At 44.0% G+C, this 27,239-nt stretch overlaps 1 protein-coding gene across 1 annotated transcript in view; it reads left to right on the top strand.

The window, feature by feature from the left end:
• Positions 1-27,239, top strand: part of LOC136864208 (uncharacterized) — a 644,576-nt gene that overhangs the window by 304,973 nt on the left and 312,364 nt on the right. Inside the window, exon 10 of the mRNA XM_067140905.2 lies at positions 17,367-17,618. Coding sequence (XP_066997006.2) covers positions 17,367-17,618 — 252 coding nt within the window. The remainder of the gene's footprint in view (positions 1-17,366; positions 17,619-27,239) is intronic.

Below are 27,239 nucleotides of genomic sequence, written 5' to 3'. Positions count from 1 at the left end.
ATATTACATAAAGGCTTGGTAGGGATGTATCTGCAGTGCATCGGTATTGGCAATAGTGGTCACGGGAAAGCACTGTTACAAGAAGATCTGGGTCCGGCCGAACACGGGCCACATGGGAGACGAAAGATAGCCGTATTCGCCTTATGACTGCGGTGGATCCTATTGCACCTGCAGCAGCCATTAGAGCTTCAGTTGGCACCCGATTGACACAGCGAACCGTAACAAATTGATTTCTTGAGAGATAGTCAGGCGTCCTGTAGCGTTCATGCCACTAACTCCGAATCACTTCCATCTTTGGACCTAAGTGTTTACATGCCAGAGGTCATTTGAGGACGGGGTGGAGATCTGTTGTGTTCTCAGATGAGAGTTGTTTCTGTCTTTGTGGCAGTGATGGCCGTAGGTTGGTAAGGAGGAGGCCAGGTGAGCGCTTGGAACCAGGCTGTCTGGGGCGGCGACACATTGGATCTACACCAAGAGTTATGGTCTGGGAAGCGATTTCCTTTGACAGCAGGAGCACACTCGTCGTTATCCCAAGAACCTTGACAGCGGATTTGTACGCTAAACTGCCGATTGAACCGCTTGTGTTGACATTCATTCGCGGTATTCAAGGGGATGTTTTCCAACAGAATAACGTTTGTCCTCATACCGCTGCTGTCACCCAACGTGCTGAACGGAGTGTCGACCAGTTACATTGGCCTTTGAGATACCAGACCTTTTCGCTTATTGAGCACGTATGAGACATTATGTGACGACAGATCCAGAGTCAATCAATACCAGTATTAACCGTTGGTGATTTGACTGACCAATGCAACAGGCGTGGAACTCCATCCGACAAAATGGCATACAGCTCCTGTACGGCACAGTGCATGCATGTATGCATGCCTGCATTCAGAATCGTGGTGCCTACAGCGGTTATTAATGTACCACCATGTCGCATGTATTCTCGCGTATACTTGAACCTGTTACCTGGAAACTTTTACCTGGACAATTGCTTAGCCTAAATTTCATTCCTTTGAACTAATGTCTACTTGGTGTTGGGATGTAATTTTCCGCCAGTGTATGACAGCAGTACGCCAGTGTGAGGGATGAAATAATGGAGCACTCCTTTATTAAGATGAGTGGCTGCCTAGTCGATGCGATAAAGACGTTCTCGTTTCACCTACAAAGACGTGGGTTCGATTACCCGTCAGGAAGACGACAAATTTACAAACGAAGTATCCATTTCTGGAGATGCAAATGGCTCTATAGTTCACATAGCTTACACCAGAAATGAGTACCAGGTTAAAATTTTGGGAGCAATTGCAGCCAGGCTCGGAGCTGACCACTCGATCCCACTTAGTTCAGAGGATACGAATAGTGAAAGCCCTTGCCTTCTACTCCTCCAGTGGCCTTCTTGGCCTGTACGGAGATGACTTTGCTTTGGTTTGCTTTGCTCCATCAGCAAGACAGAGAGACAACGGGTATGTTCTGTCGTACCGTATAGTTGATTATTAATGCTTCAGTTTTAGGGCGTTGAGACACTTACGTCAATAATCACATGCACTACTGTTCCTTTTTACAATTGGATTTACGTCGCTCCGTTACAGGTATGTCTTATGGCGACGATGGGATAGGAAAGTACTAGGAATGGGAAAGAATCGGCCGTGGCCTTAATTAAGGTACATCTCCAGCAATTGCCTGGTGAAAATGAGAAACCACGGAAAACCATCTTTAGGGCTGCCGACAGTGTGGTTCGAACCTGCTAACTCCCGAATGCAAACTCACAGTTCTGCGACTCTAACCGCACGGCCAACTCACTCGGTACTACTGTTAACCTGTGTAGCCCTGGCATCTGTACACATGTGAGTAATCGTAATTAACTGAGTAGGCTTTGGAATGCTTTGGAAAGAGGCGCATGTGGTCTGGATGGTAGATAACTGGAATTGAAGTGGGAACCACGAAAACCCACTACCAGGATGGCCGAGGTTGGAAATATAACCCACTTTTCGTCTCAGTTGCCCTTATGAAATTCAGTGTAACGTATAGTAGATTGTCATGATTGAGGAACTAGGCTTGTGTGCTTACTGTAACAACATAGTGTTATCGCTGTCACACAGCCTGCTAGTTAACGCGTAATCTTCAGATAGTAGATCCCCGTTGACTAGTTCCTCTATTATTAGTGGCTTCCATTAGTTAACATCACAAGGGTAAACAATTAAGAGACACGAGGGCGGAGCACTGCAGAACCAGCTGGTATCGACCGTCTGCGGTTGACTGCAATCTGTGATCGAATGTGAGACCTGTCTCGCTACAGCCGGGCACGTCACAGCCTAACGTGAACAGCCATGGAGACTTCGGATTTTAAAAGAGAAGTTAAACCACCATCGTGGGATGATTAGAAGAAGCTAGCTCGTTTCTGAAGTAAATGCACAGTGGAAAATTCTGTAAAGTAAATATGGTCCCTCTCCGATATGAAAGCCTGTGTCAAACTAAATACAGTCATCATGATAAAATTGACAAATGTATGTAACCGATGAACTGCGACATAGGCTAATACTAGCTAAGATTTGCCGCAATCTATCACACTTCAGGAGAGAAGAAGAAGAAGAAGACGACAAATAATAATAATAATAATAAGAAGAAGAAGAAGAAGAAGAAGAAGAAGAGGAAGTGAGGCCATAGTTTAGAGATTGACATAGTAGCTTCCGTCCTGCCTGTCGCGGAGGTTTTAAATCCTAGCATAATGTTTAGGACGAGTTGCACTCACTGCAACGTTACTACTACTACTACTGCTACTGCTACTGCTACTACTACTACTACTACTACTACTACTACTACTACTACTACTTTGTTTGCTAGTGGCTTTACGTCGCACCGACACAAATCGGTCTAATGGCGACGATGGGATAGGAAAGGACTAGGAGTTGGAAGGAAGCGGCCGTGGCCTTAATTAAGGTACAGCCGCAGCATTTTCCTGGTGTGAAAATGGGAAACCACGGAAAACCATCTTCAGGGCTTCCGGCAGTGGGATTCGAACCCACTATCTCCCGGATTCAAGCTCACAGCTGCGCACCTCTAACCGTACTACTACTACTACTACTACTGTGGAGTGCCGGATGTTTCTCCTGAAAAATCCTGCCAATAAATCTACTGATACTGATCACTTGGAAATAAGTTCTATTAAATGCCAATAGACTGTGCCGAGATTCGATCCCACAACTGTAAGTACAGGACGTGAGGTGACATAACGGGAGATGAAAAGTGAGTCAGAACTGGAAACTTTTGGGGTCTCGACAACCTTTGGAAAATAGATATTCGATAATTCGTTGTTCAACTACCTTTAGCATCAGGTGTTACTTAATTCCTCAGACTTGTGAGAATCCAGGGTGTTACAGTAAGGTACGACACATTCCTCACACGTATGCTATATGGATATGGGTCTGGAAACACTTCATTTCCATGTTAGACCTCTTTTTTCCAACCTTGCACAGTACATTTAACCCACAGCATCAGAACGTGCCCTCCGTTTTTTAATGCTATTTGTTCGGGGCGTCGACCTATAGAGATCTTTTGCGCCTACTTGCACCATGTGATTTGAACCTGCGTGTAATCGGAATGGAGGAAGAGTAGAGTGTTGAATGTGAGGAAAGGAACGTTAAAGACGTCACAAACACCCAGACTCCAGGCCAGGGATATTAATCATTTACAATTAAAAACCCCTGACCCAGCCGGGAATTGAATCCGGAGCTGCCGGGTGACAGGCGGACGCGTTGCCTCCTACACCGCGGGGCCGGACTTTTAAAATCCCCGACCCGGCCGGGAATCGAATCCGGGACCCTCTGAACCGAAGACATCAAAGCTGACCATTCAGCCAATGAGACGGACCCAATGCCCTCCGTTAGCCGTCCTATTGAATCCCGCTGACGTCAATGCGACGTAACACCTTCAAGTTGGACCTGATCTTGTACACTTTTTTTCGGTCCGGCGAATATTTTCCGCGCTGTTGTATGTCTCCGTAAACATTTTCCCAACTTTGAAGCAGAATCGAATATTTCGCTGCTTGTAATATTCACACATCAAATCGAATGGTTACACATGAAGGATAAGAATGTACAGTGCCATTTGCCGGAAACCACGCGTGCTATTCTCAAATTTTCATTGCTCTTTGAGAAGGCTTTGTATGCTGCAAATGCGTAGTTCGTGTCGTATCAGTCACAATGTTCAGAATTAACGTTAAATAGTATGACATTAAATGAATATATCTTGAAGGAATTGATTGGGAAACATGCATGTGACCGGTGAGCTTGTCAGTAATGTGCAACTACGTACAGTATTAGTTCTAATACCAGCAACGTTGTATCATTATTTGTAGGTTTTAAGCAGCTTTCCGAAACAGTGATACGTCTGAGTTCACTCTGATTACTCGATTCGTAGTTTGGATTGTAGGTAGTCCTGAAAAGGACAGATAACATAACTATGGGGACCAACCACAATTTGCGTCTCTCAGCTCACTCACCCTCTTCCGAACATTGAGTCTGCCAGGTTACGGAAGTATGCGCTTTAGTCCAAAAATTCCCCTTACGTAAAGAATTAGTCCAATGTTCGTAGAGCCAAAAGCAAGCCAAAATCTTGTTCCTACAGTAAAAGGTAAAGGCCTCCACTATCCTTGGGCCAAGTGGTTTAACGCCGCACTAACTTATATAGATTTTTCGCGATGATAGGAGAGGACAGGTTTGGTACGAGGAAGAAAGCGGCCGTTGCCTTAATTAAGTCTAAGTCCCTACATTTTCCCGGTGTGAAAATAGGGAACTACGGAAAACTATCTTCAAAGCTGCCAGTGGTGAGGTTCAAAGTTTGAACCTACCATCTGGTAGGGCCTAAATGCAAGTTCACAGCCAAGCAGCCGTACCATGCAGCCAACTCGCTCTGTCACACGAATTAATTTGTTACTCATTTTTGGTGTAGTCTCTGTGAACCTCGTGGGCCATCTACCTCTCCGAAAGTGGAAAATCTCGTTTCTAAGTTTTTCGACTTCATACCAGGGAATTTAACCTATGTCGTTCCGAGTATACCGAGCTTGCCACAGCAGGGCAACCCCTGTTTGTGTAGCAGATGACGGCAGTTGTGATCCCTGCAACTCGGCCCACATATTTTCCAGTCGGATTCAAGTCGGTAGCATGATCAGGCCAATCGCCAAGTTCGATGTCTGTTATGTGTTCGGTGAATCATCCTGCACCACTTGAGATATGTGAGCTGGTGAAAGGTCCTGGAACTGGATAGTTTTGAGATAGTATGTTCTCACACTCGGTACCACACCATTATTACGTGTTGTATTGCACACTAATATTGTTTCACTGTGGGATGGTCATACTGCAATGAAACATCCTTACCCCATCGGATGACAGCAAACTCAACACGAGACACAGTGATGACCATTACAAAAATGTTGAGTTGCATTCACTGCTGACCATAAAAGTGTAACAGCAAGGACTAGCCTGTTGGACCCCACATTGCTGAAATGTGTAGAGCAGGGCACAAGAATGGCATGATAAATTGTTCAGCGAAGTGGCGCCGCATATGCGCCAATGGTGGCTTTGATAAACGGTTTTTAATTGGAGGTCAGATAAACTCTGAGAACTAGTGGCGTGATTCACCACCGTTCGTGTGCACCGACGGAGTTAACATGCCGCGTCGAAGAATACGACAAACATACGAACAGGATTGCGCCTTTGAACGCAGAATAATTTTGATTTATAGGGATTTTTTATTATCGTACCGTGAAACTGGTTCTTACTTTGGAAGGAATGCAGCCATAACGAAGAGGATTAGTGATAGGGTATTCGATACATTTTACTAAATTGATTCATTCGATTCCGTTCACGTTACTGAATTGATACAGTGACCCGATACATGAAACATTAGAACTATCGTTCATATTTCATTTGTGAGTACTGGTAGGTAGCAGCAACAACATTCAATGCTCACTTCTCCCATCTGGTCTTCATTCTATGACTGCTTTCCTATGCATGTTGTCCAGCGTTCAGATTCAGGTTTCTGTTGTAGCCACCTCTTCGCATCAAGTTTTGATGTTACGAAGCCTTTGCAGAAATATCTCTCCACGTGCAAGTGGTGATCTCGTGGTTCGTATTAGTAGAAATGCAAGTGTGTGTGTATTGAAATTTGTATTTGAAAATAGTTGTAACATCATAAACTATTTGCAAATTAGCTGAGGGCGAGAGTCTGCTATAAAGCCACAAGTATACGATTGTTTTCAGAGAGCCATGGCTCTTGATGTCTCGCTCCTGGCGGAAATTCAGCTGTCCGTCAATGTCCAGTGTTCCGATAATGAATCTTGTGTGTGCTGTGGCTCGCTGATTCGCGAGTGCGCTACTCAGCACTGTTTTTCTACGAGTGAGCTGACTCGTGCGCCGTGAGCTCGCCGCTGCTGTGATTCGGTTCACTCAGACAATTGTACGAATCGATACACTGCTTCGAAGCATACACTCAGTAGCCAATACTAGAGCGAATGTGGAGTCAGTGGTTCGGAGAAGGACGGCCTGAGCGACGTGCGAGGACAGACAACTAGTGCGCACGGCTATTACAGACCGTACAGCCATATCAAACACCCTCGCTCAAGATTTCGGACATGTGGCACATGTACAGTTCGTTGCGGTTTGCATCAACGGGGTATCTTGTCCAGGCACCCATTACTGCGGCTGCCATAGACTGCTCACTACAAGCGCCTGCGTCTGCAGTGACGCGTGGGAAGTTGGGTCTGGAAAAACGAACGACATTCGTCGTCCTCTCCGATGAATCCTGCTTCAGCTTGCAGGACCACTACTGTCGCATCCGTGTCTGGGGGCACCATGGTGTACGTCTGTCCGAGTCTTGAATTATATAGCGTTATACCGGCCAGGCACATGGAATTATGATACGGTATGCCATCGAATTTCAGTCCCGCTCACGCCTTGTCTGGATCGTTGGTACACTGATCAGCAACCGGCACATCGGGGAGGTGTTGGAGCATTTTCTTGTCCCTGTTTTCAGGGCCAACCAACAGGTCAGTGCGCGACCGCGTGTGCCACACATCGTCGACGGTTCCTTGATGATTACCATGCCACGTTGCTTTATCGGACATCGGAAATGTGTGGTCCATGGTCGGAAGATGACTTGCCTGCCACAGGACCACCCGCAGCTACAACGGATGAACTTTGGGCACACGTCGAAGCTGCATATGTGGAGATACCTCAGACTGATATCTCATTGTTACGTCGTGTAGCAGTGGTTATATTAACCCTTGGTGGGGCCACGCAGTACTGATTTCTTCATGTCCTATACGGCATAACGAGCTGCAAGAGCAGTCATGTCCTCTGTGTACGATGAGTGTTCTATCCAATAATTCTAGTTGTGATGGCTCACGTCCTTCTTGGAGTCGCAATTGAATGTTCAACAGTGTACCTCGAATGGTATTGAGGTCCCCCTGGTCGGTAAGTAATCACTAGCTCGTCAGACACCAAATGCTAAATGCAGACTTACGGAAAGGATGTCGTGCTCTCAGCCTTAATGTTCATTTAATTGAGCAACAGTACACCGCGAAGGCTTGATGTTATTAGAGAAGCCCCTTTGTTAATAGCTCTGGGCACTGTGGGCAGACAAATGTAGTTGGTTGCGAACCATCCTTGAAGAGCCAAAGTAACTCATGCAACCTTCTCTTTGTTTTACGTTTTTGGGAACTGAATTGTAACAGCTGTTGGAACCAAATCTTTGTCGTACTTGGGAGTAGCCTCCGCTTTCACTGGCCACCTGCCCGTCCCTCTCCTGCATAGACAAATTCTAAGTATGACTGCTGCTACACGAACAGTAACCAGCCTGGCGGAACGTGAGAATGAATATACCTCTCAGGTTGTGTGTAATTGGATATTTTGCCAAAGAATTAGAAGATTCGTATCATAATCGTAAAGTGAGACATGTATCGGGGTTTCGGCTTATTTGTACACTATTTGTGTTGTGCTATCAGCGCAGGCACATTAACAAGGCTGCAGATATATTACACTCATTGACAAAAATATATATCACAAAGAAGGAACTACTAGCTTCGAACTGAACACTGTGGTAACATGGCAAAAATATTAATGAATCAGGAACACGGTACACCCCCACCGCAACCTGTAGCAAAGAATAGGATCACATTTAGTTCTTTGTCTGCCAATCTTGTGCCTGGAAACATGCATTTGTTCACTAGAGCATGGAATGAAATTAAGGTAACGTGATGCTCGCTTGTTGTTGAAAGGGGCCTAACATCTAGGTCATCGGCCCATTGAGGTAAAGTCTTAGGCAGATTTATCCTCTCATTTGTTGCAAATTGTGCTCCAAATCACGAAGAGGTCCAGTTGGAGAAAGCTGACGTCCCACCTGGTTCCACTAATGTCCGATGGATAACAAGTCAGGTGGCCATGCAGGTGAAACATAATGTTAACACCACTGGGTAACCGAGCTGTGTTCAGGTTCCTGAGCACTCAGCGAGAAAAGGCATACATGGAGCTGCAGGATTTCTTCGAAATACTTCTGTGCAATCAGTGAACCTCGTATCATTACCAGTAACGAACAATGATCACATGCGATAGCTGCTCAGACCATTGTGCAAGTAGTAATGTATGTTGTGCTCCTGTAAAGTGAAGCAGGGAAGAGTGAGCTCACCTGAAGTCCTCCGAACTCAAGCGCAGTGATCGTCCGCCGCTCAGGAAACGCGTAACTCGTTGCGTTGCTATAGGAAATAGGTAAGGTTCGTATATAATAGGTTACCCCCAATGGCTGGCTTGCGATCATTGGCTATTCGAGCGTGACGTCACACAGATACCTGTTCTCTCTCTCTCTCTTTCTCTCTCTCTCTCCCTCTCTCTCTCTCTCTCTCTCTCTCTCTCTTTCTCTCTCTCACCGCGGGAGCGCTTTCCAAAGGAATTTAGTGATTGTTCTATGTTTTAACCAAACAATTATTTGCTCGTGTGTCCCCTACATATTCAATATGCTTTCCACAAGCCTTGATTTGCTGAGCCCATGTCACAGACACGTACCATTACTTTGTACCCTATTTCCGAAAGACGAGAAACCAACTGTCTAGTACCGGTATATCTTTTGTCATCTTTCTTTATCGAAATTGGCGTAAATTACTTTCTTCCAATTCTGGAATAGTCCTCGCACCATCACAGCTTGCAATTGTGATCTGGGGCCTATAATTTCATCCTTCAGGGGGTCATATTCGAAAGCACTTTTAACGCGCATTTCGTCAAACTGGAGGACTGCAATGTTCTCGTAGTCTTTGTACGAAACAGCAGCAATCTTCATCACACGCAGAATATCTTCTAGGATTCCACTTCCGTTTCGCATGTCAATTTTTGAAGCCCATTTTTCCAGCGTTGGAAGTCCAGGTAGAGGGTAATGCAGTTTTTGTCTCATATATTCTTCCCTAGATACCTTAAAGTGAAAGCCGTCGATATGTCTTCGTCAGTCCAATTAACGCGCTTTTGTTGGTTTGTGAGTGTCATGATTTGATTCTCAGTAAAAATTCCTTTCAAACTGTTCGCCAGTTCTGTGTGGATGCTCTGAACAGAATTTTTAGCCTCCTACATATAATTAACTCCTTACGAAAATTATTAATATATACGCGGCTTTGATGTATTTTGCTTTCCGCTGTCTCTAATTCCACTTTAAGGACTAGTTTTTCTTTCATCTGTGTTTTCAATTTTTCAATTTCTTCAATCAGGGCCATAGTATTATCACAGACCTTGGTAGGTGGAGTGGCTGGAGTAGGTGGTGAATTTGCAATAGTCGTGTTATGTTATGAATCTTTTAACAATTCGTCAGCCATTTTCCTATTGCCCCTCATTCCCTTCCTTCTTAATCTTGCATGTGACACTTGTTCTATGCTACGCAAAACACCCGAATTTCTAGAGGGAACAGTTTCTTTGTTAAGCACACATTTGGGAGGAAACCCTAACAATTCGCCCTTTAGATCCTTTCAAAATCGCTATCAGAAAAATGTTCGGAACATACCCGGCACGAATCTGCGTTCCACTTTCCATCACGCCTACATCTTTGGATCCACTTCTTCCTTAGTTCCTCATTTTTTGGGGGAAATTGAAGTATCTGACATGACTTTCGGCGGGATCTTTCCTGATTTTCACCCAGCTGTTATTGCACACAGCAACCGTACACCTCGCACCAGGTATGTTTATATTCAACACGAGACAAATCAAGTGAAGTCAAACACTAAATAGCACTGGCATAAGAAAGCAGCTATTCATCACTAGGACTAGTCAAAGAAAGCACCATGAAACTAAAAAAAATCAAAAATGCAACTCACTTGCACATATTAAAGAAACCCACGCACTACTCACGTACAGTATTACTGCACAGACTTTCAGCGAGACTGGCGGTCGAGGTTACTAATCTTGGCGGTGGGTAACTGGCTGACGTCATAACCGAGCGTAGCCGAAGCCCTCCGAATGAAGAAACCACTGTTCTGGGCAACCTGTTATATACTAATCTTGGCAATTAGGTAGCCAGTCCGTAGCATCCACGTTGCTCTTTGCTCACTCCAGGACAATCGAAGGTGACGATGTGAAGAGCTCACCGTAGAAAATTTCTAGAACGTCAAAATCGCATATTTGTCTGTGCTAGGCGTCTGAAAATGCTTCTGGTAGAAATAAGATGCCGTGGTGAAACAGTCCATGTCCCTGGGTGGTGAACAAGGAAGCCGTGTATGTTTACCTTCACGTGAACTGACTGTGAAGTCCGAACGGCCCAGTGACTCTCAGAGTATAGTAGTTCTTCAGACTGACGTCACGTACATTCTATGCTATCTGGCTAGTATCCCCTCTGGCATATCCTATGTGGTTTCCTGAAGACTGATCATGTTTTTTTTACAAGTTGCTTTACGTTGCACCGATACAGATAGGTCTTATGGCAACGGTGGGAAAGGGAAGGACTAGGAGTGGGAAGGAAGCAACCATGGCCTCAATTAAGACACAGCCCCGGCATTTGCATGGTGTAAAGATGGAAAACCACGAACAACTATTTTAAGGGCTGCCGAAAGTGGGGTTCGAACCCAGTATCTCCCGCTGCTAGAATAAAGCGACCTTTAAACCCATGGCTTTCCCAGGAATACGTGACCAGACGAAAATCAGAGACACAGTTTATAATCATTATGTGGAATATCCTACATCAGACGCTTTCGACGAGTTTTTAATTGCAAGCTATAGTTCTGGAAAAGTAAATGGTGTGCTTAGAAACTGGTCCGATCGGTCAAAATTGAAGATTATTGACTGAGGCACTGTATACGGCGGAGCGATTCTATCTGCGAACTCTTCTAGCCAGAAATTATCAGAAGTATCCTCCCTTCGTCCGGCATTTTTATTGTGCAAACATTTTATTCTATGCCAGACTTCAGAAATGTTCATATCATTATTTAACGTGGAGCAAACTTGTTGCCAGCTGTTCCTTTTCTGTTTCTTCAGAAATCTGGTAACAGAAGCTGATGCTCTTTTATATTCAGAATACAATTCAGGAGTGGGATAAGCACGAAAGTTTCGGAGTGCGGATCGTCGTAATGCAACAGCATGCGAACATTCGGGATTCCACCAGATTGCTGGTGTACGGCCATTTACTTGACGAGGTTTGGTGTGGGAAATTGAATGAACAACTAGCAGCATGATTCATTGCGTCCATAAACTAGTGATAGCGATCTAGGGCTGAAGCATTAAGGGAAATCATTTGCGCCTCTTCTTGCATTCGTTCCGTGAGAAGAATCCAATTATCTTTGCTATCTCTGCTAGTATTCCATTTATGTGCGGGAACACAGGCTAATTCGTGACTGCAGAAGGTTGTTCGTTCGGCGATGGTACCAGAGTAGAAAAGTGGTCATTCAGGATAATCGGAATGTGTGCTTCTATGACTTGCAGCAAATCAACTCCATAATTGTATGAATAATCCACAGGCAGGGCTGTGAACGTTACGATCTAAGCAGATTAAGTAGGGTGGAGTTATCTTGTAAAGAATGCTGTTCCATACGTCCGGCAGGACATGTGTGCGTGGTGCACAGTATATCGAGAGACACGTGAATTCGAAATTTGGATGACGTATACAGGCAGCTATCACTTGCATCGTTGGTGGGAGGTTTCAGGATAAAGGTCAGAACTGATAATCTAGGGAGGAGTGAATAACTAGAGCTACCCCACCATCACCTTTACCTTCAGGACGATCACTTCGAAGTAAACTGTAGTTGCGGAAGCGTATCTTCTTCACTGGCGGGAACCATGTCCCACAAATTATTCCGTATAGAGACGTTTCGTTCAGAGTGTGCATGCTCGAGACTTTTCTTGTTAGCAACGGCCGATCTAGCATTCCACTGTAGAATATCTAACATTTTATCACCAAAAGGAAGAAAAGGAATTACAAAGTCTCAATTGGTTAACGCTAAATTCAGCAACAACCTTTAGCTGATGAAGGATGTGAACATAAGGACGAGTATAACAAATGTTCTTAACATTGTCTGTTGCACAGATATAGGTTGTGAACTCAGGAGACTCGTCAGCATGTGAAGAAGTGGATCAAACTCGGACTTCACACATCATATTCAAAACAAGTTGGATGATTTTCTCAACCAGTTGTTCACCTTGTGATGTGGATTGTCTTTTTCTATTATGTAGCTGAGCGGGGTACGGATTATAGGTTATCGGACTTGCGGGAAGGTGTAGCGGAATGTATGATCGTGGTGGTGGGAAGCATGGGCCTGGCGGATGGCTTAAACTGTGCATGGAATAGTTGCCTGGTTATTATTCGTATTATTTGAGATTCCCGGAGATGGGAGATTCATCGCTGATACCTGTTGGTTGTCCTGAAATAGTCTCTCACCTTGCACATTTACTGCCGTTGGTGCACTGGTGGTAGCGGTTGGAACTGTGATGGATCTGTATAAGAAAGTACTGTACCGGCTACTTGGGAGTAAGCTCGATTGTGATCGTATCCCGCAGCGGCTGCTTGAATTGTCGGCTCCATGGCTAAATGTTTAGCGCGCTGGCCTTTGGTTCAAGGGGTCCCGGGTTTGATTCCCGGCCGAGACGGGGAATTTATACTTAATTGGTTATTTCCACTGGGACTGGGTGTGTGTGTCGTCCTTAAGCAGAAAATGCAAGGAAAAGGAAGAGTGAGAAAAAAGAAAAAATATCAGTGAAAAAAGTCCAAAAGCATATTTTAAGAAACTGCATTAGTGTAGGCTGCGGCGTGTTTAACGACTGGGCAGTTCCTTTCTGTAGCGCAGTGTGGGCCTTGACAGCACAGCAAGGCTGTGATTGCATTGGGCACGCATTCGCTGCATGTGGTCCGGCACATCTGCCGCATCGAATCGTAGAAGAACGACATTGCTGATATCGATGTCCGAAACGTAAACTTTTGTCGCACATGAAAACAGGCACACCGCGTGCCGAGTATCACCACATGAGACGGCAAACGCTGCCATCGAAATGAAATCAAACACTCTGGAATTGGTATTCTATCTTTGTTATCTTTGTTAGTGTGACTTAACTTAGTGAAGCGTTTCACGGAGACGACTAAGAAATCACTCTGAATTTCTGTTCGTATTTCTTCTTCAGTTAGTGTCATATCGACGTTGCGAATGATGCTTTGCCTGTGAATAAGGAAATTAGCGTTGCACGCTTCGAGATTCTTGTCCCTAAAATCAGCTGACGACATCCGAGGCTATTTAAAAAGACGTGTTTAATGTGGTGCTTTGTTCGCCTCCCTGGCTGATTGGTCAGCGTTGAGGCCTTCGGATCAGAGGACCCCGAGTTCTATTTCTGGCTGGGTCGGGGATTTTAGTTGCTTTTGATTAATTCTTCTGTGTCGGGGACAGGGTGTTTGTGTTCGTCCCAACACTCTTCTCTTCATATTCAGACAACACACCACACTACCAACCACCACAGAAACATGCAATAGTGGATACATCCCTCCAGGTAGGGTTGGCGTCAGGAAGGACATCCGGCCATAAAACAGAGCCAAATCCACATGTGTGACACAGTTCGTACCCGCGACCCCACAAATATGGGGAAAAGCGGCAGAAGAAGTAATGTGGTACGTAAACTCGTACAAAGTACACTGACTGACAGAGCAAATGCAACACCAAGAAGGAGTGGTTCGAAAGGGATGAAAGTTGGGGAAAAAACAGAGACGGCACGGACGAATAATTGATGTTTATTTCAAACCGATATGCAGGTTACACAATGCGCACGGCATCGACTCATTAGGATGTAGGACCACCGCGAGCGGCGATGCACGCAGAAACACGTCGTGGTACAGAGTCAATAAGAGTGCGGATGGTGTCCTGAGGGATGGTTCTCCATTCTCTGTCAACCATTTGCCACAGTTGGTCGTCCGTACGAGGCTGGGGCAGAGTTTGCAAACGGCGTCCAATGAGATCCAACACGTGTTCGATTGGTGAGAGATCCGGAGAGTACGCTGGCCACGGAAGCATCTGTACACCTCGTAGAGCCTGTTGGGAGATGCGAGCAGTGTGTGGGCGGGCATTATCCTGCTGAAACAGAGCATTGGGCAGCCCCTGAAGGTACGGGAGTGCCACCGGCCGCAGCACATGCTGCACGTAGCGGTGGGCATTTAACGTGCCTTGAATACGCACTAGAGGTGACGTGGAATCATACGCAATAGCGCCCCAAACCATGATGCCGCGTTGTCTAGCGGTAGGGCGCTCCACAGTTACTGCCGGATTTGACCTTTCTTCACGTCGACGCCACACTCGTCTGCGGTGACTATCACTGACAGAACAGAAGCGTGACTCATCGGAGAACACGACGTTCCGCCATTCCCTCATCCAAGTCGCTCTAGCCCGGCACCATGCCAGGCGTGCACGTCTATGCTGTGGAGTCAATGGTAGTCTTCTGAGCGGACGCCGGGAGTGCAGGCCTCCTTCAACCAATCGACGGGAAATTGTTCTGGTCGATATTGGAACAGCCAGGGTGTCTTGCACATGCTGAAGAATGGCGGTTGACGTGGCGTGCGGGGCTGCCACCGCTTGGCGGCGGATGTGCCGATTCTCGCGTGCTGACGTCACTCGGGCTGCGCCTGGACCCCTCGCACGTGCCACATGTCCCTGCGCCAACCATCTTCGCCACAGGCGCTGCACCGTGGACACATCCCTATGGGTATCGGCTGCGATTTGACGAAGCGACCAACCTGCCCTTCTCAGCCCGATCACCATACCCCTCGTAAAGTCGTCTGTCTGCTGGAAATGCCTCCGTTGACGGCGGCCTGGCATTCTTAGCTATACACGTGTCCTGTGGCACACGACAACACGTTCTACAATGACTGTCGGCTGAGAAATCACGGTACGAAGTGGGCCATTCGCCAACGCCGTGTCCCATTTATCGTTCGCTACGTGCGCAGCACAGTGGCGCATTTCACATCATGAGCATACCTCAGTGACGTCAGTCTACCCTGCAATTGGCATAAAGTTCTGACCACTCCTTCTTGGTGTTGCATTTGCTCTGTCAGTCAGTGTAAATCTCGCTAATGTATGGAAACTAATACAAGTTCTTACTATTAATAAGGATACAAACGTTCAGAGATTGAGTAAATTAATTTCAGTGATATTTAGAAGTATGATGTTTAACTAATGATTAAATGTATTCTATTTATATAATTCTATAAATTGTATAACGGTGTTTCAAAACATGGTTTGGCATAATAGTAGACTTCATAGTCTGAGCCCCGCCATTTGGGAAAGGCAATGTACTAAACTAAACTTTTGCAGAAAGATGCAACCACCTGCTTTGCTGACTTCATTGAAGAGTTAAGTCTTGATAAATTGATTTCTCTCTTCATTGGAATATGTTTAACGAATGTCAGTAATTTGGTGCTATTTCCTCTACAAGTCACTAGTTGCATATGTAATCTAATATCATATGTGTAATAGAGCTACTATTTCACTCATTGGCCATTCGTTTTAAGATTGGTGTTAGTATCTCTTTTATCTGGTAGGTCTAGTTCGTTTGCCTGACAGTGTAAACGATGATGACACAACTTGTTATGATAATTTCGCTATTATATTTTGGTGTATAGATGCATGTGCTTTGTATAATGCTACATTTTTAACGAATGAGACTATGAATGAAAAGGAACCTATCTCACTTCCAGATCGGAAAAGCATAATGTTGTTATTGTCGAAAGCACCACACAACGACTAGTTCCGGAGCACAATATTAGCTCATCACGGAAAACCTTGTACACAGTCGAAAAATAGATATTTACCGTTGAATGGTGAGAAAACAATCTGCCTCTGGGCAAGATGATGTTTTATAGGAGATATGAGTTGTATTTCTCAATATTTCTCAAAATGATCATCTCCATAGGTCTCAGAATGATGAGGTACACTTTTAATTTCCAACATGTAGTGAATGGAGAAGTAGTCATACGCTGATTACAAGAGTTCTCTCTGCGTAAATCTTTTGGCTTGGTAAAGTACACAATATGATCATATTTGTATTGAATGGTGATTCAATCTGCGTTTCATAGGTGTGGTTACATAAAAGATTGTCCTGAAGAAGTTTGCTATTGATTTAGGTGCAGTGAACCGTTTGTGTTTAAGTCTAGGGACTTCTTCATTTTGTAACCTCTGTTGATCATCTCTCTGTGAAATGTAAGTTGTATCTCATACGGATCACCTTCCATCTCGGAGGCATCACCCTAAGTTTTCATCGTTCTTCCATGAACAAAGTTTTCCAACAGCATCTAATATTGCGCATTGAACGAGATGTTCCGTGGCATTTTCGACGATAACAACATCATACTTCCAGGACATCGAAGTGGTATAGATTCCTTGTAAGGAATTGGATGAATGAATCAATGAATGACTGGAAAACAAGAAAGAATGAACGCATAGCTGAAATTACAGTTAGTAATGTCATTTAGTCCAGTGACAGACGTATTATTTTCTTTAATTGATTACTCCCAATTCTGCCACTAAAACAGACCATTTTTGTGTTCCAATTGTACATAATTTTCTACGTTTACTGAAGCCTTCCTTCGTTTATGAACCTCAATATCTCAGTATTGGTGTATTTGGTTATACTTTGTCAATCGAAAGCTCAACCTTTTCGGAATTATACATCCTTTTGCTTTTCGTACGTCACTGGAGTCAACCGCTGCGGTGTGTTAGTGGATCTCTGTGTGTATTTGGTGTGCTCTGCCTATTCTGAACTTGAGGAAGGGGCACCTCGCTTCATTTCTTTGTTGTGGGCGAGGGAAAGTCCCACACCAGTGATACTGGTGTTTTCGTGGTACGAATGATAGTGTTAATTCTTCCCGTTTGAATTGTCTTGAAGGAACTAAGCCAGCAATTATTGGGGGTGAAGGAGCGCCTTGGAGAACTCCATCGGGACGTGACGTTGCTACGCCGAGCTCACACTCCTCCCCTGGGAGTTCGCTACGAGCACGTGGCAAGGGAATGTTCGGCGCTTGAAGAGCAGCTGGAGAGACACCAGGTGGAACTAGAGAGATTGAAGAACGTATTTGATACTCTGTGGGAAGAGCAGTTGTGCCGAATTCACGTAGAACAGGAAATATTCCAGTCGCAGGTAAGCTACGAGTTGAACTGTTCAATTATATTCGTCGTATGGATGTATTGTCTTGTTTAGGTGTTTTAAGTCATCATTTATTTATTTTTGCACGTATTAATGAGTAAATGAAATTTATATACCCAAGTAAAGACTGTCACTGTCTATTATATCTCAAGGTCTGTTGTACTCTCATTTGCCAGGATTTTCTCAGGCCGGTTATTTTGATAAGTATAAGAACAATCTTCTGATCATAATCCTTGAATTCCTTTGCTCTAGACTACCAAGAGCCCTAATACAAAACATTTGCAATACGCGATCAGCACACTATCCTTATAAGTGGGAGGAAATTTCTACATTCTCTCCAGAACAAGTGCACCCAGGTTCCACTGCTACACTCATAATCTCAATAAACCTTCTCAAGGTGGTGTGACCAAAAATGCCTCCAGTTATCTTGAACGTCCCTCTGCTAGGAGAGATACTTTTATTATATTAGTACGTGCTCAAGCGACCGTCAGCCATGTCGCAGCCCCTTCGGTATTTCCTGAAGGGTTGACTACGCCAGCTCGGGAACCACCCAGTCCGCCCCAGGTCATGCCGCGAGCCTTCTTCTATTGTTCCCTTCATGTAGTTTCTCCACGCGATTTCTGGATGGTACAACGGAAATCCTCCATCTCTAGCCGAACCCTGAATATTCTAGTAGCCCATCATCGAAGTATAAATATAAGGCCGCTGCGAGCGAGGTTGTAGTTTGGTATCGGATTGTCCAGAGAGTGGCTGGAATGAAGACGGCGTGCGGAACGGAAGGCCGTGTACTACCTGAGAGTACTGTGTTTTGATACAGCGTGATTCAGTCGTCCCTACCATTGTAGTTTTATGCAACCCACAATATTCATTCCGTCCTAAAACATCTGCCCTGCCGGTATGTTCAGACAACACAATCGAATATCTTGGTATTTACCGCCTCACCATGATAGGACGCCGAATGTTATACTCGTATTAAACACTGGAAGACATACGTGTGCCTTCTAGATCATATGAACCTGACACGCCGGCGAAACACTAAATTGGTATAGTGACCGCAGTAAACCTAATACTTGATATAAATTGCCCAGTGTACCGTACGGAACCGTAGTGTAGTTGGTAAAGGCGTGGCGGAGCGGGCTTGCATGTCAGGCGGGAGGTTCGAGTCTGGGGAGAAGATTATAAATGTTCGAAATATTTGTTTAATACGTACCGCACGCAATGTAAGTTCAATACCCGCTTTCATGCAAATTGTGTGTGAGTGAATATGTTTGTGGCCCCAAGAAGAGCCAATTAGTTAGCAGGCCGGACACATACTACAGACCGGAAATAATAGGAACACAGCTACCCTGACTATGTTTTGTCGCAGCAAATTCTCGATGTGATGACCGTTATAGTCTGTGCACATTTGGGCCCGGTGTCCAATAGATCGTCTTGTGCGCTGAATCATTCCAGGTATAATTGCTCGGCAGGCGTCCGTGATGAGTTGCCGGAGCTGGTTGGGGTTTTCGGCCGCCTGAATGGAAACGGCGTTCTTCAAATGTCACCACAAGAAGAAGTCCAGTGATCAGGTGTGCCAAGAAACAGGGCCTCCTCGTCCTGTCCATTTCTCTGGCAGTTCATCATTCAGATGGTTACGAACGGTCAAAGTCGAATGTGGTGGAGCTCCATCCTGTTGCAACCATATCGTCAAACGATCGTGCAAGGGCACTTACTCTAGCAGCAGTGGGAGTTCATGACGCAGAAAGTGCGGGTAGCGTGGGACCGTCTAATGGCCCTCAAAGAAATTAGGTCCAATCAGGCGATCTCGCAAGATTCCACACCAAACATTCACTCCCCATCGTACTTGATGAGCCGCCTGTCGCACACAGTGGGGATTGTCCGGACTCCAATAGTGAATGTTGTGGCGATTGACGTTCCCATTATTGTGCAAGCGCGATTCGTCCGAGAACAAGATAGCGATACGACTGCTGCGTCATTGTCCAGCCTGCCTAATAGCCACTGGCAGAACTCCATTCGAGCTTCGAACTCCCGCCCATGGAGCTCTTGGTGTAGCTCAAGATGGCATGGGTGAAATTTATGTTCATGCAGTATTCGCCGGACGGATGGCTGGCTGGTGTTCACCTGTCGTGCAGTCCCCCTTGTACTGATGTGTGGATTATTACGATCTACCTCCAGAACGACCTCTTCTTTTTCCCCCGATGTAGCGGGCCTATCGCGGACTGGTGGCTGGTTGGAAATCACGCTTGTTATCCTTATCTGTCTTTCAACACGATGGAATGTCGTAGTAGCCGGGTGTCGCCTGTCGGGATACCGTTCCTGATACAGACGTAGTGCCTCGCACGCGTTTTATCTTGCTTCCCCATGAATTAGGAGCATGTCAAAGTATTCATCTGTGGAAAACATGCCGAATGACAGCAGAGATTACAGTACATTCAGGCCCTAACCAGCGGAGTATGCGCAGGGCACAAGATGAATAACATAATCATTCTACTGTTTGAAACGTGAACCTGTGTTTACGTCTTCAAATATCATACCCATGCAAAAATATTTGAACAATACGGAATTCGAACCGCCGCTGGCACATTCCGTCGGTTGCTGGGCGAACGCGTAACCACATCCGCTACGTTTGCACTGCTGGAGACATGCTGGTAATACGGCGAGAGCAGAGTACATACGCCATCCGGTTCGGTGTTTAAGACATTAATTACTGCACTCTTACCTAGTTTTATGCATTGATTCCCCTCTTCGTTACACCCGGTCACGAGGCACGACACATTAACATAGTGACATGGTAAAAGGACGTTGCTACATGATTCCAGGGCGTCATGTTTTGCAAACGGTTGATATAACATTTTGCTAGGGTTCAGAATCGTGTGCAAAATGTGCTCACTGAACATTAGTACCATACAGTAGGCCTGCAGGGGAATAGCACCCCTATAAACTTGTGCACGGTTTTTTTGGGCTGCAGCAAACGATATTGGAAACGGCTGCTGAACCACTGTGTATTTCTGTGGACTGAGGATCGCCGTGAGGGAAACCGCTATCGTGAGTGTGAGGGTAATTCGATCTGTGTTAATTTTCGCTGTTGTATCATCCTGCTGTTGAATACTGTTCAGCTGTTGCTGTTTAGTTGTTCACTGCATGTGAAGCGTGAATTACTAGACTGTTTCTTGAGTCGAATCAAGGAATAATCATCGTGTATTGCAGCGGTGCCCAATCGCTGCACAATTCACAGTGTGTAAAGTTACCGAACACTGACTTTGCACGCGTGAAGAGCTTGGTAGGAGTGTCCGCTCTCGGGGAGGAAGAGACGTAATGTGGTGGGGATCTCTGACTGTAGAGTTGGCCAGGTTTTTTGTATGAGTTTGACGGCTAGGTGACAGCATACACGGTCCAACAGGGCGGTTTGTTGAAAGTGTTGTTACAAACTAATTGCCTTATGGAAAGCACACCAGAAAAGAGAATAAATGGCGAAAATTTGCAATCCTTTAAAACATGTTTGTGAGAGGTTTTTCTCTGTAATTAAACTTCACAAGCCGCGGTTGCGTGCGAGATTATATGACGAAAGCTTGCGAAACAGCTTGTTCTTGTCTGTGTGCAGTATTTTGGCTATTGGTTTCATCCTTACTTCGACAGAGCGTTAATAATATACGATACAGTAGCATTTCGTATGTGATATCTTGTTTAATAGAATCCATTGTACCGGGCGAGTTGGGCGTGTGGTTAGGGGCGCGCAGCTGTGAACTTGCATCCGGGAGATAGTGGGTTCGAGTCCCACTGTCGGCAGCTCTGAAGATGGTTTTCCGTGGTTACCATTTTCACACCAGGCTAATGCTTGTCCTGTACCTTAATTAAGGCCACGGTAGCTTCCTTACCACTCCTGGCACTTTCCTATTCCATCGTCGCGATAAGACCTGTCTGTGTCGGTGCGACGTAAAGCCACTTGCAAAAGAAAAATAATGTATTTTCACAGGTTTACTCAAACAAGTAGATATCGTATGGATTTGTATTTGTTTATGGTATATAACGTACAAACCACAATAAAGTAATAATGTAATATAATAATTTGCGGTGTGATATATTCGGACTCAGAAAGGATGACTGCTACGACTAACCGTATTCCCCTTCCGAATGGCTAGTCGAGCTGGAAACGCTGGGAGGACTAGGTAAGGAGGGGTGGTAACCTTAATGTGCGAGCATGAGGCCAGCTACACACAGCTGCTGTATGAGGTGATTGGACTCGGAGAAGTGAAAGTGAGCATTATAGTCGTCCCCAGGTAATACCAACGGGCCGGAGCACTTGCTGTGTAAAGAAGAGAGACATGTGAATAGACAGCAATTAGTGGGTGTCGTCATTCATGTTTGATTAGAATTGTGTGTGTGTGTGTGTGTGTGTGTGTGTGTGTGTGTGTGTGTGTGTGTGTGTGTGTGTGTGTGTGTGTGTGTGTGCATTTATTGGGTCATCCTGAAATAAATTAGAGTAAGAAAACATACGCTGTTGTATTCGTAACAATATGTTAGTCATTTATGTATTTCGCGCGAGAGTAGCTGGTACCAGAGCTGCATTTAACAGCAGTCATAACCATTCAAAATAGACCTCAAAAGAAGGATACGAATTGAACCGGAAAGTTACCAAACGAGTTGTTTGAATCATATGGGTCGTACATCTGTAATTCTACGTTCAGGTGATGGTGGTTTTGAACCCCACCGTCGGCAGCCCTCAGGATGCTTTTCCGCACTTTCCCCATTCTCACGCCAGGCAAATAGCAGAACTGTACCTTAATTAAAACCGTGATATGAAAATGGGAAACCGAAGAAAACAATGCACAGGGCTGCGGACGGGATTGGAGTTCATAATATCCCGATTGTCAGCTTACATTTGCACGATCCGTACCGCTTACCCAACTCCCCGTTGAATGCGAATAGAATGATGATGACGCCGTTGATGAAGTCGTCCTCTGACTCATTACAATCGCCTAAAGAAAAGTGCGATACATCGAAAAATACTTCTGCCATTCTTCTTTCAATAATTCACCCCGTTCGATACTTCATTGTAACTTGGCAGCCGTGTGGCGGTTTGATAAATATAGCTTTCGTAGGGTGTGACAAGAAGCAAGCCATATTGTAATAAACTGCGAAGAACTGTTAAAGAAGACATTGTCTCTGCTCGTTCGTCTGGAGTGTGGCATTGTAGGGTGTGCAAGTGAAACATGGACGATAACTAGCTCAGAAAGAAAGATAATAGTAGCTTTTAAAATGTGGTGTTACAGAAAGATGATGAAAGTGAGATGGGTAGATCGAATGGGGAATGAATAGATACTCAGTTGTAATCGAGCTAGCGAAGCGAGAGGTTGTATTGTGAGTGCTGAGTGAGAAGAATGAGAACAGTATCACGCGGCCATAGGTCGATGGCACGGGCCAATGTGTACGGCAAGTGGGAAGGTGCACTTACGACAATCTGGGTTCGAGATAACTATGATGGTGGCAGCAGTAGAGACAGTTCTTCTGATACTAGGAGGTGTAGAAGTGAACCCTGGGCCAACGGGAGCTGTGAGTTGGGAGGACATGGAAAAGATTAGGGAAATAGTCAGAGAGGCCTGTCAGACTGAACAAACGAGGAAGCTAATTCGTGAGCTGAGAAATGATATGGTAGAGGCAATAAGGCTGATAGATGCGGGTTCGGATGATAAGAATACAAAGAAATAGTGAGCGGTACAATGAAGAAAGCAGAAGGAAAAAGGCCGAATTAATAAAAGCACTAACCACATTCAGAACAATAGGTGGGCATGAATCAAGAACTGCATTCTGTAGCAAAATAAAAGAGTACAAAGAATTATTGGTAATAACTAAAGATTTGTGGCAGAAGAAACAAACTGATAACTTAAATAGAGATGCTAAGAATAACGATGTTAAGAAAGTATGGTATAGAATAAATCAAATTTGTAGCGATAGAAAAAATATAACACAGCTAAGTATAAGTTATGGAGAATGGATAGAATACTTTAGTAAATTGTTAAGTGGTGAGGGTCGTTGGAAACAGGATGTCGGGAAGATGGGAGTCTCGAGAGGATTGGAGTGCACCCTGCCTAATTTAGATAAGGAAATTTCAGGTAACGAACTAAAGGGATTATTAGAGAAAGGGCGGAAGGGGAAATCAGAAGCAATTTCAGGTATAAACAAAGAATTCTGGAAGGAATCAGGCAAAAACAACTTTATCCTAGCAGGTGTAGTCAAAATATTTAACAAGAATTTTGAGGGAGCAAGATTCCCCTAATCATGGCAAGAAGGAATCATCTGCCCTGCATATAAGTAACGTGGAGAAAGATCTAACCCAAGTAATTATAGAGGGATAACGTTGCTAGATTCTTTAAGTAAGATATACACAGGGATATTGGCAGAAAGATTAATGAATTGGGGAGAGGAGTGCTCGATCCTGTCGAGATTTCAGTCAGGATTTATAAAGAGAATGAGGACAAGTGACAGTATTATGGTAGTAAAAACAATAATAGATAAATATATTTAAAAAAAGAGGCAAGTTGTACATTACTGTAATCGATTTATAGAAAGCGTTTGATTCGGTGAGTAGAAGAGCTGTCGTCCACAAGTTGGGAAGATCGGAGTATCAGCGAAAATTATAAGAGCAATTGATAACATATATTCGGAATTGAAATGTACTGTCAAAGTTAAAGATGGTGTAGTGGTGGGGGGATAACTTCAAAATTGAGTCTTAAACAAGGGTGTAAACTGTCTCCTATATTATTTTTATTGTTTATCTATGATATTTTCCAGTCGAAAGGATTTGAGAAAGGAGCTTCTCCATATCTTGAGTATCAAGATATTCCAGGCCTAATCTTTGCGGACGATATCATCCTACTCGCATTAACACACAGCAAGATGCAAAATAGTATTAATGAGATAGGAAACTACTGTAAAGAATGGAATGTAAATGTTAATCCACAGAAAACCAGAGTAATTGTTTGTAAAAGGGGTGTCAAGCTTTCCAAGAATGAACAGTGGTGGATAGGTAAGGAAAAGTTAGAAGTGGTTAAAAAATCGAATACTTAGGGAAGATTATACAGTAAGCAGCAATGGTAGATGGTCAGATCAAATAAAAAGGTCAAAAATGAAGGGAATAAGTGCTTTGGCTAGTATAAAAATGTTGGATAAAAGATGCCTAACATAGAATACAAAGTACTGATAAAGGTATTTAATTCAGTAGTCAAAGCTAAGGTATTTTATGGAGCGAAAATTTGGGGAATAGCTCATTTAATTGTAGCATTAGAGGTAATCGTAGGAAAATTTTCCAAAATAATTCTAGGATTGCCAAACTGTACTGCAAATAGTGGAGCAAGAAAGATGTGTGAAGGGGGGAGTAACATATACAGGCTGATATTGCGAAACGAATAGTCAAGTATTGGTTGAGATTAAAAACGGGGGGAGATGGTGAAATTTTAGGCTTAGCTTATCAGCACCAAATGAAACATGTAAACGAAGGCTACTGGATGGATGGGGTGAAGAAGCTTCTGGAATACATAGGAATGGGATCTTACTGGGAAAGCAATGCATCAGGGGATGACAGGAAATTGTATGAGAAGGTCGTCCAAAGAGTGAAAGATATAGAAAGACAAATAATGTCAGAATGCAACAGGAAGAGAATGCTAATCGAATTTTGCAGAATAGGTGAAAACTGACTTTACGGGCACAAATGCTAACAAAAAGGAAAATGAGAGGAATAATCTGGTGGTTGATGAGAGTTCATAAAAATAAAGCTTTAAGAGAAAAAATGACGAAAATAAATGTAATTCACATATGGAAGTAGCATACCTGATTAAGGACTGTGAAGAAACGAGAAATATTAGAGAGAAAAATATAGATGGGAAAGAGCTGGATAAAATTATAAATGAACAGGAACTTTTACACACTTGCTAAGCTATTAAACAGAGAATGGATGAAACCTGGAAAGACAGCAAAATTATTTAATATTATTAGAGGTATTTGAGAAAAGAAATGTAAAGAACGCAGAGTAAGTACATGTAGTTAAGAAAGAAGTATCCTGGACTGTACATCTTAATTGAAAACCAGGAAATTTCTCATAAGGATAAGGTTGAATACTTTCAAAGATATACCTAAGTGACTATTAAAGAATATGTCTGTGGTAGTAAATTATAATTGAATGAGGTATCAACCTCAAAGTGTGTTGCATTTCGAAATCGAGCAAAACCAGTGGCATATGATAGCGAAGGATGCGATGATCGGGCGGTCTCTCCCACATGTTGGTGGTTATCCGTAACTGGGGGAGGGAGACGTCTGTTCTTTGTTTTCATCGGTCATATGTAGTTAAATATGTTTGATTTCCCGTAATTAATAATTATGTTTGCATGTCAGTGCAATGGTTGCGGCGGGCGGATGTGGTAGTTGTCCGTAACCGGGGGGGGGGGGGGGCGGCCTGTTCGCGGTTTTCATTCGCTCATGATAAGGATGTATAATATGTATGGAGTATGCAACATATACTAACATTATCTAACTTTTAACGAATTGGAATATCTTTAGATATTTTGTTTCTTGTTTTTGTTTGTTTGTTTGTTTGTTTGTTTGTTTGTTTGTTTGTTTGTTTGTAGTGATGCTTGTTGTTATTAGGGGCCTGTCATCGCAGGTCATCGGCCCATTTGTTTGTAGTACGTTCAAATCTAACTACATGTAATGTTTTAGATTACAATAAACGAACACGCTCTCCCCAGTTGGTGGTCAACCATGACTGGAAGAGAAGTGTATTCGTCCATTCATTCATTCATTCATTCATTAAGAAATACTGAATCGAATTGGTGAGAGGAGAATGATTTGGCAAAATTTGACCAGAAGTATAGAGAGAATGATAGGGCACACCTTAAGACACCTAGGACTTGTTCATTCGGTTCTTCGGGGAAGTGTATGCAGAAGGAATTGCAGGGGTAGGCCAAGGTATTAATATGACAAACAGATAGTGAAGAGGTAGGATGTGGTAGTTACGTATAAATGAAAATCTTAGCAAAATAAAGGTGGCATAGCGGACTGTATCGAAGCAGTCTTTGAACTGAAGAACCAAACAACAATATATTTACAGTATATCTACCAGGTGTTGGACCATGACTTAGAAGTGAGCGGATGGATGCGGAAATTTTCTCCGGGAACTGGAGTGTTTATCGTGGAGACATGATAGAATCGGAAGGAAGAGGAGGTGGGGGATTAATATTGAATATTAGGTAAGCAATTGGTAAGGAATCTGCTACCTGAATGTCAGCCGTGAATGTAGATCTGTGGTGACTGATCTTGAGCGCTAAATGATGAACAATTTTATGGTACTCTCCATGGCAACAAGAAATCCATTGTGAAAACGAAGTGCTATTATATATAATCTATAGACCATAAGAAACAAAATAATATCCTGGAATTAAGGATTGTCTGAGTAACGATATAACTTGCAGCTTTTTAAAAAGATGGAGGCCGTGCAGTTAGGGTCGCTCAGCGGTGAGCAATGTGTATCAGATATTTTAGATTCAGGAGGAGAAGTGGACTATCACTATTGACCTATCCAAGAAGTAATTAATGTTAAGAAACATTAAATTTAGGTGTAAGGCT

Source organism: Anabrus simplex, chromosome 2, assembly GCF_040414725.1.
Source record: "Anabrus simplex isolate iqAnaSimp1 chromosome 2, ASM4041472v1, whole genome shotgun sequence".
Lineage (NCBI taxonomy): Eukaryota > Metazoa > Arthropoda > Insecta > Orthoptera > Tettigoniidae > Anabrus > Anabrus simplex.
This window is presented reverse-complemented; position numbering and strand designations above follow the sequence as displayed.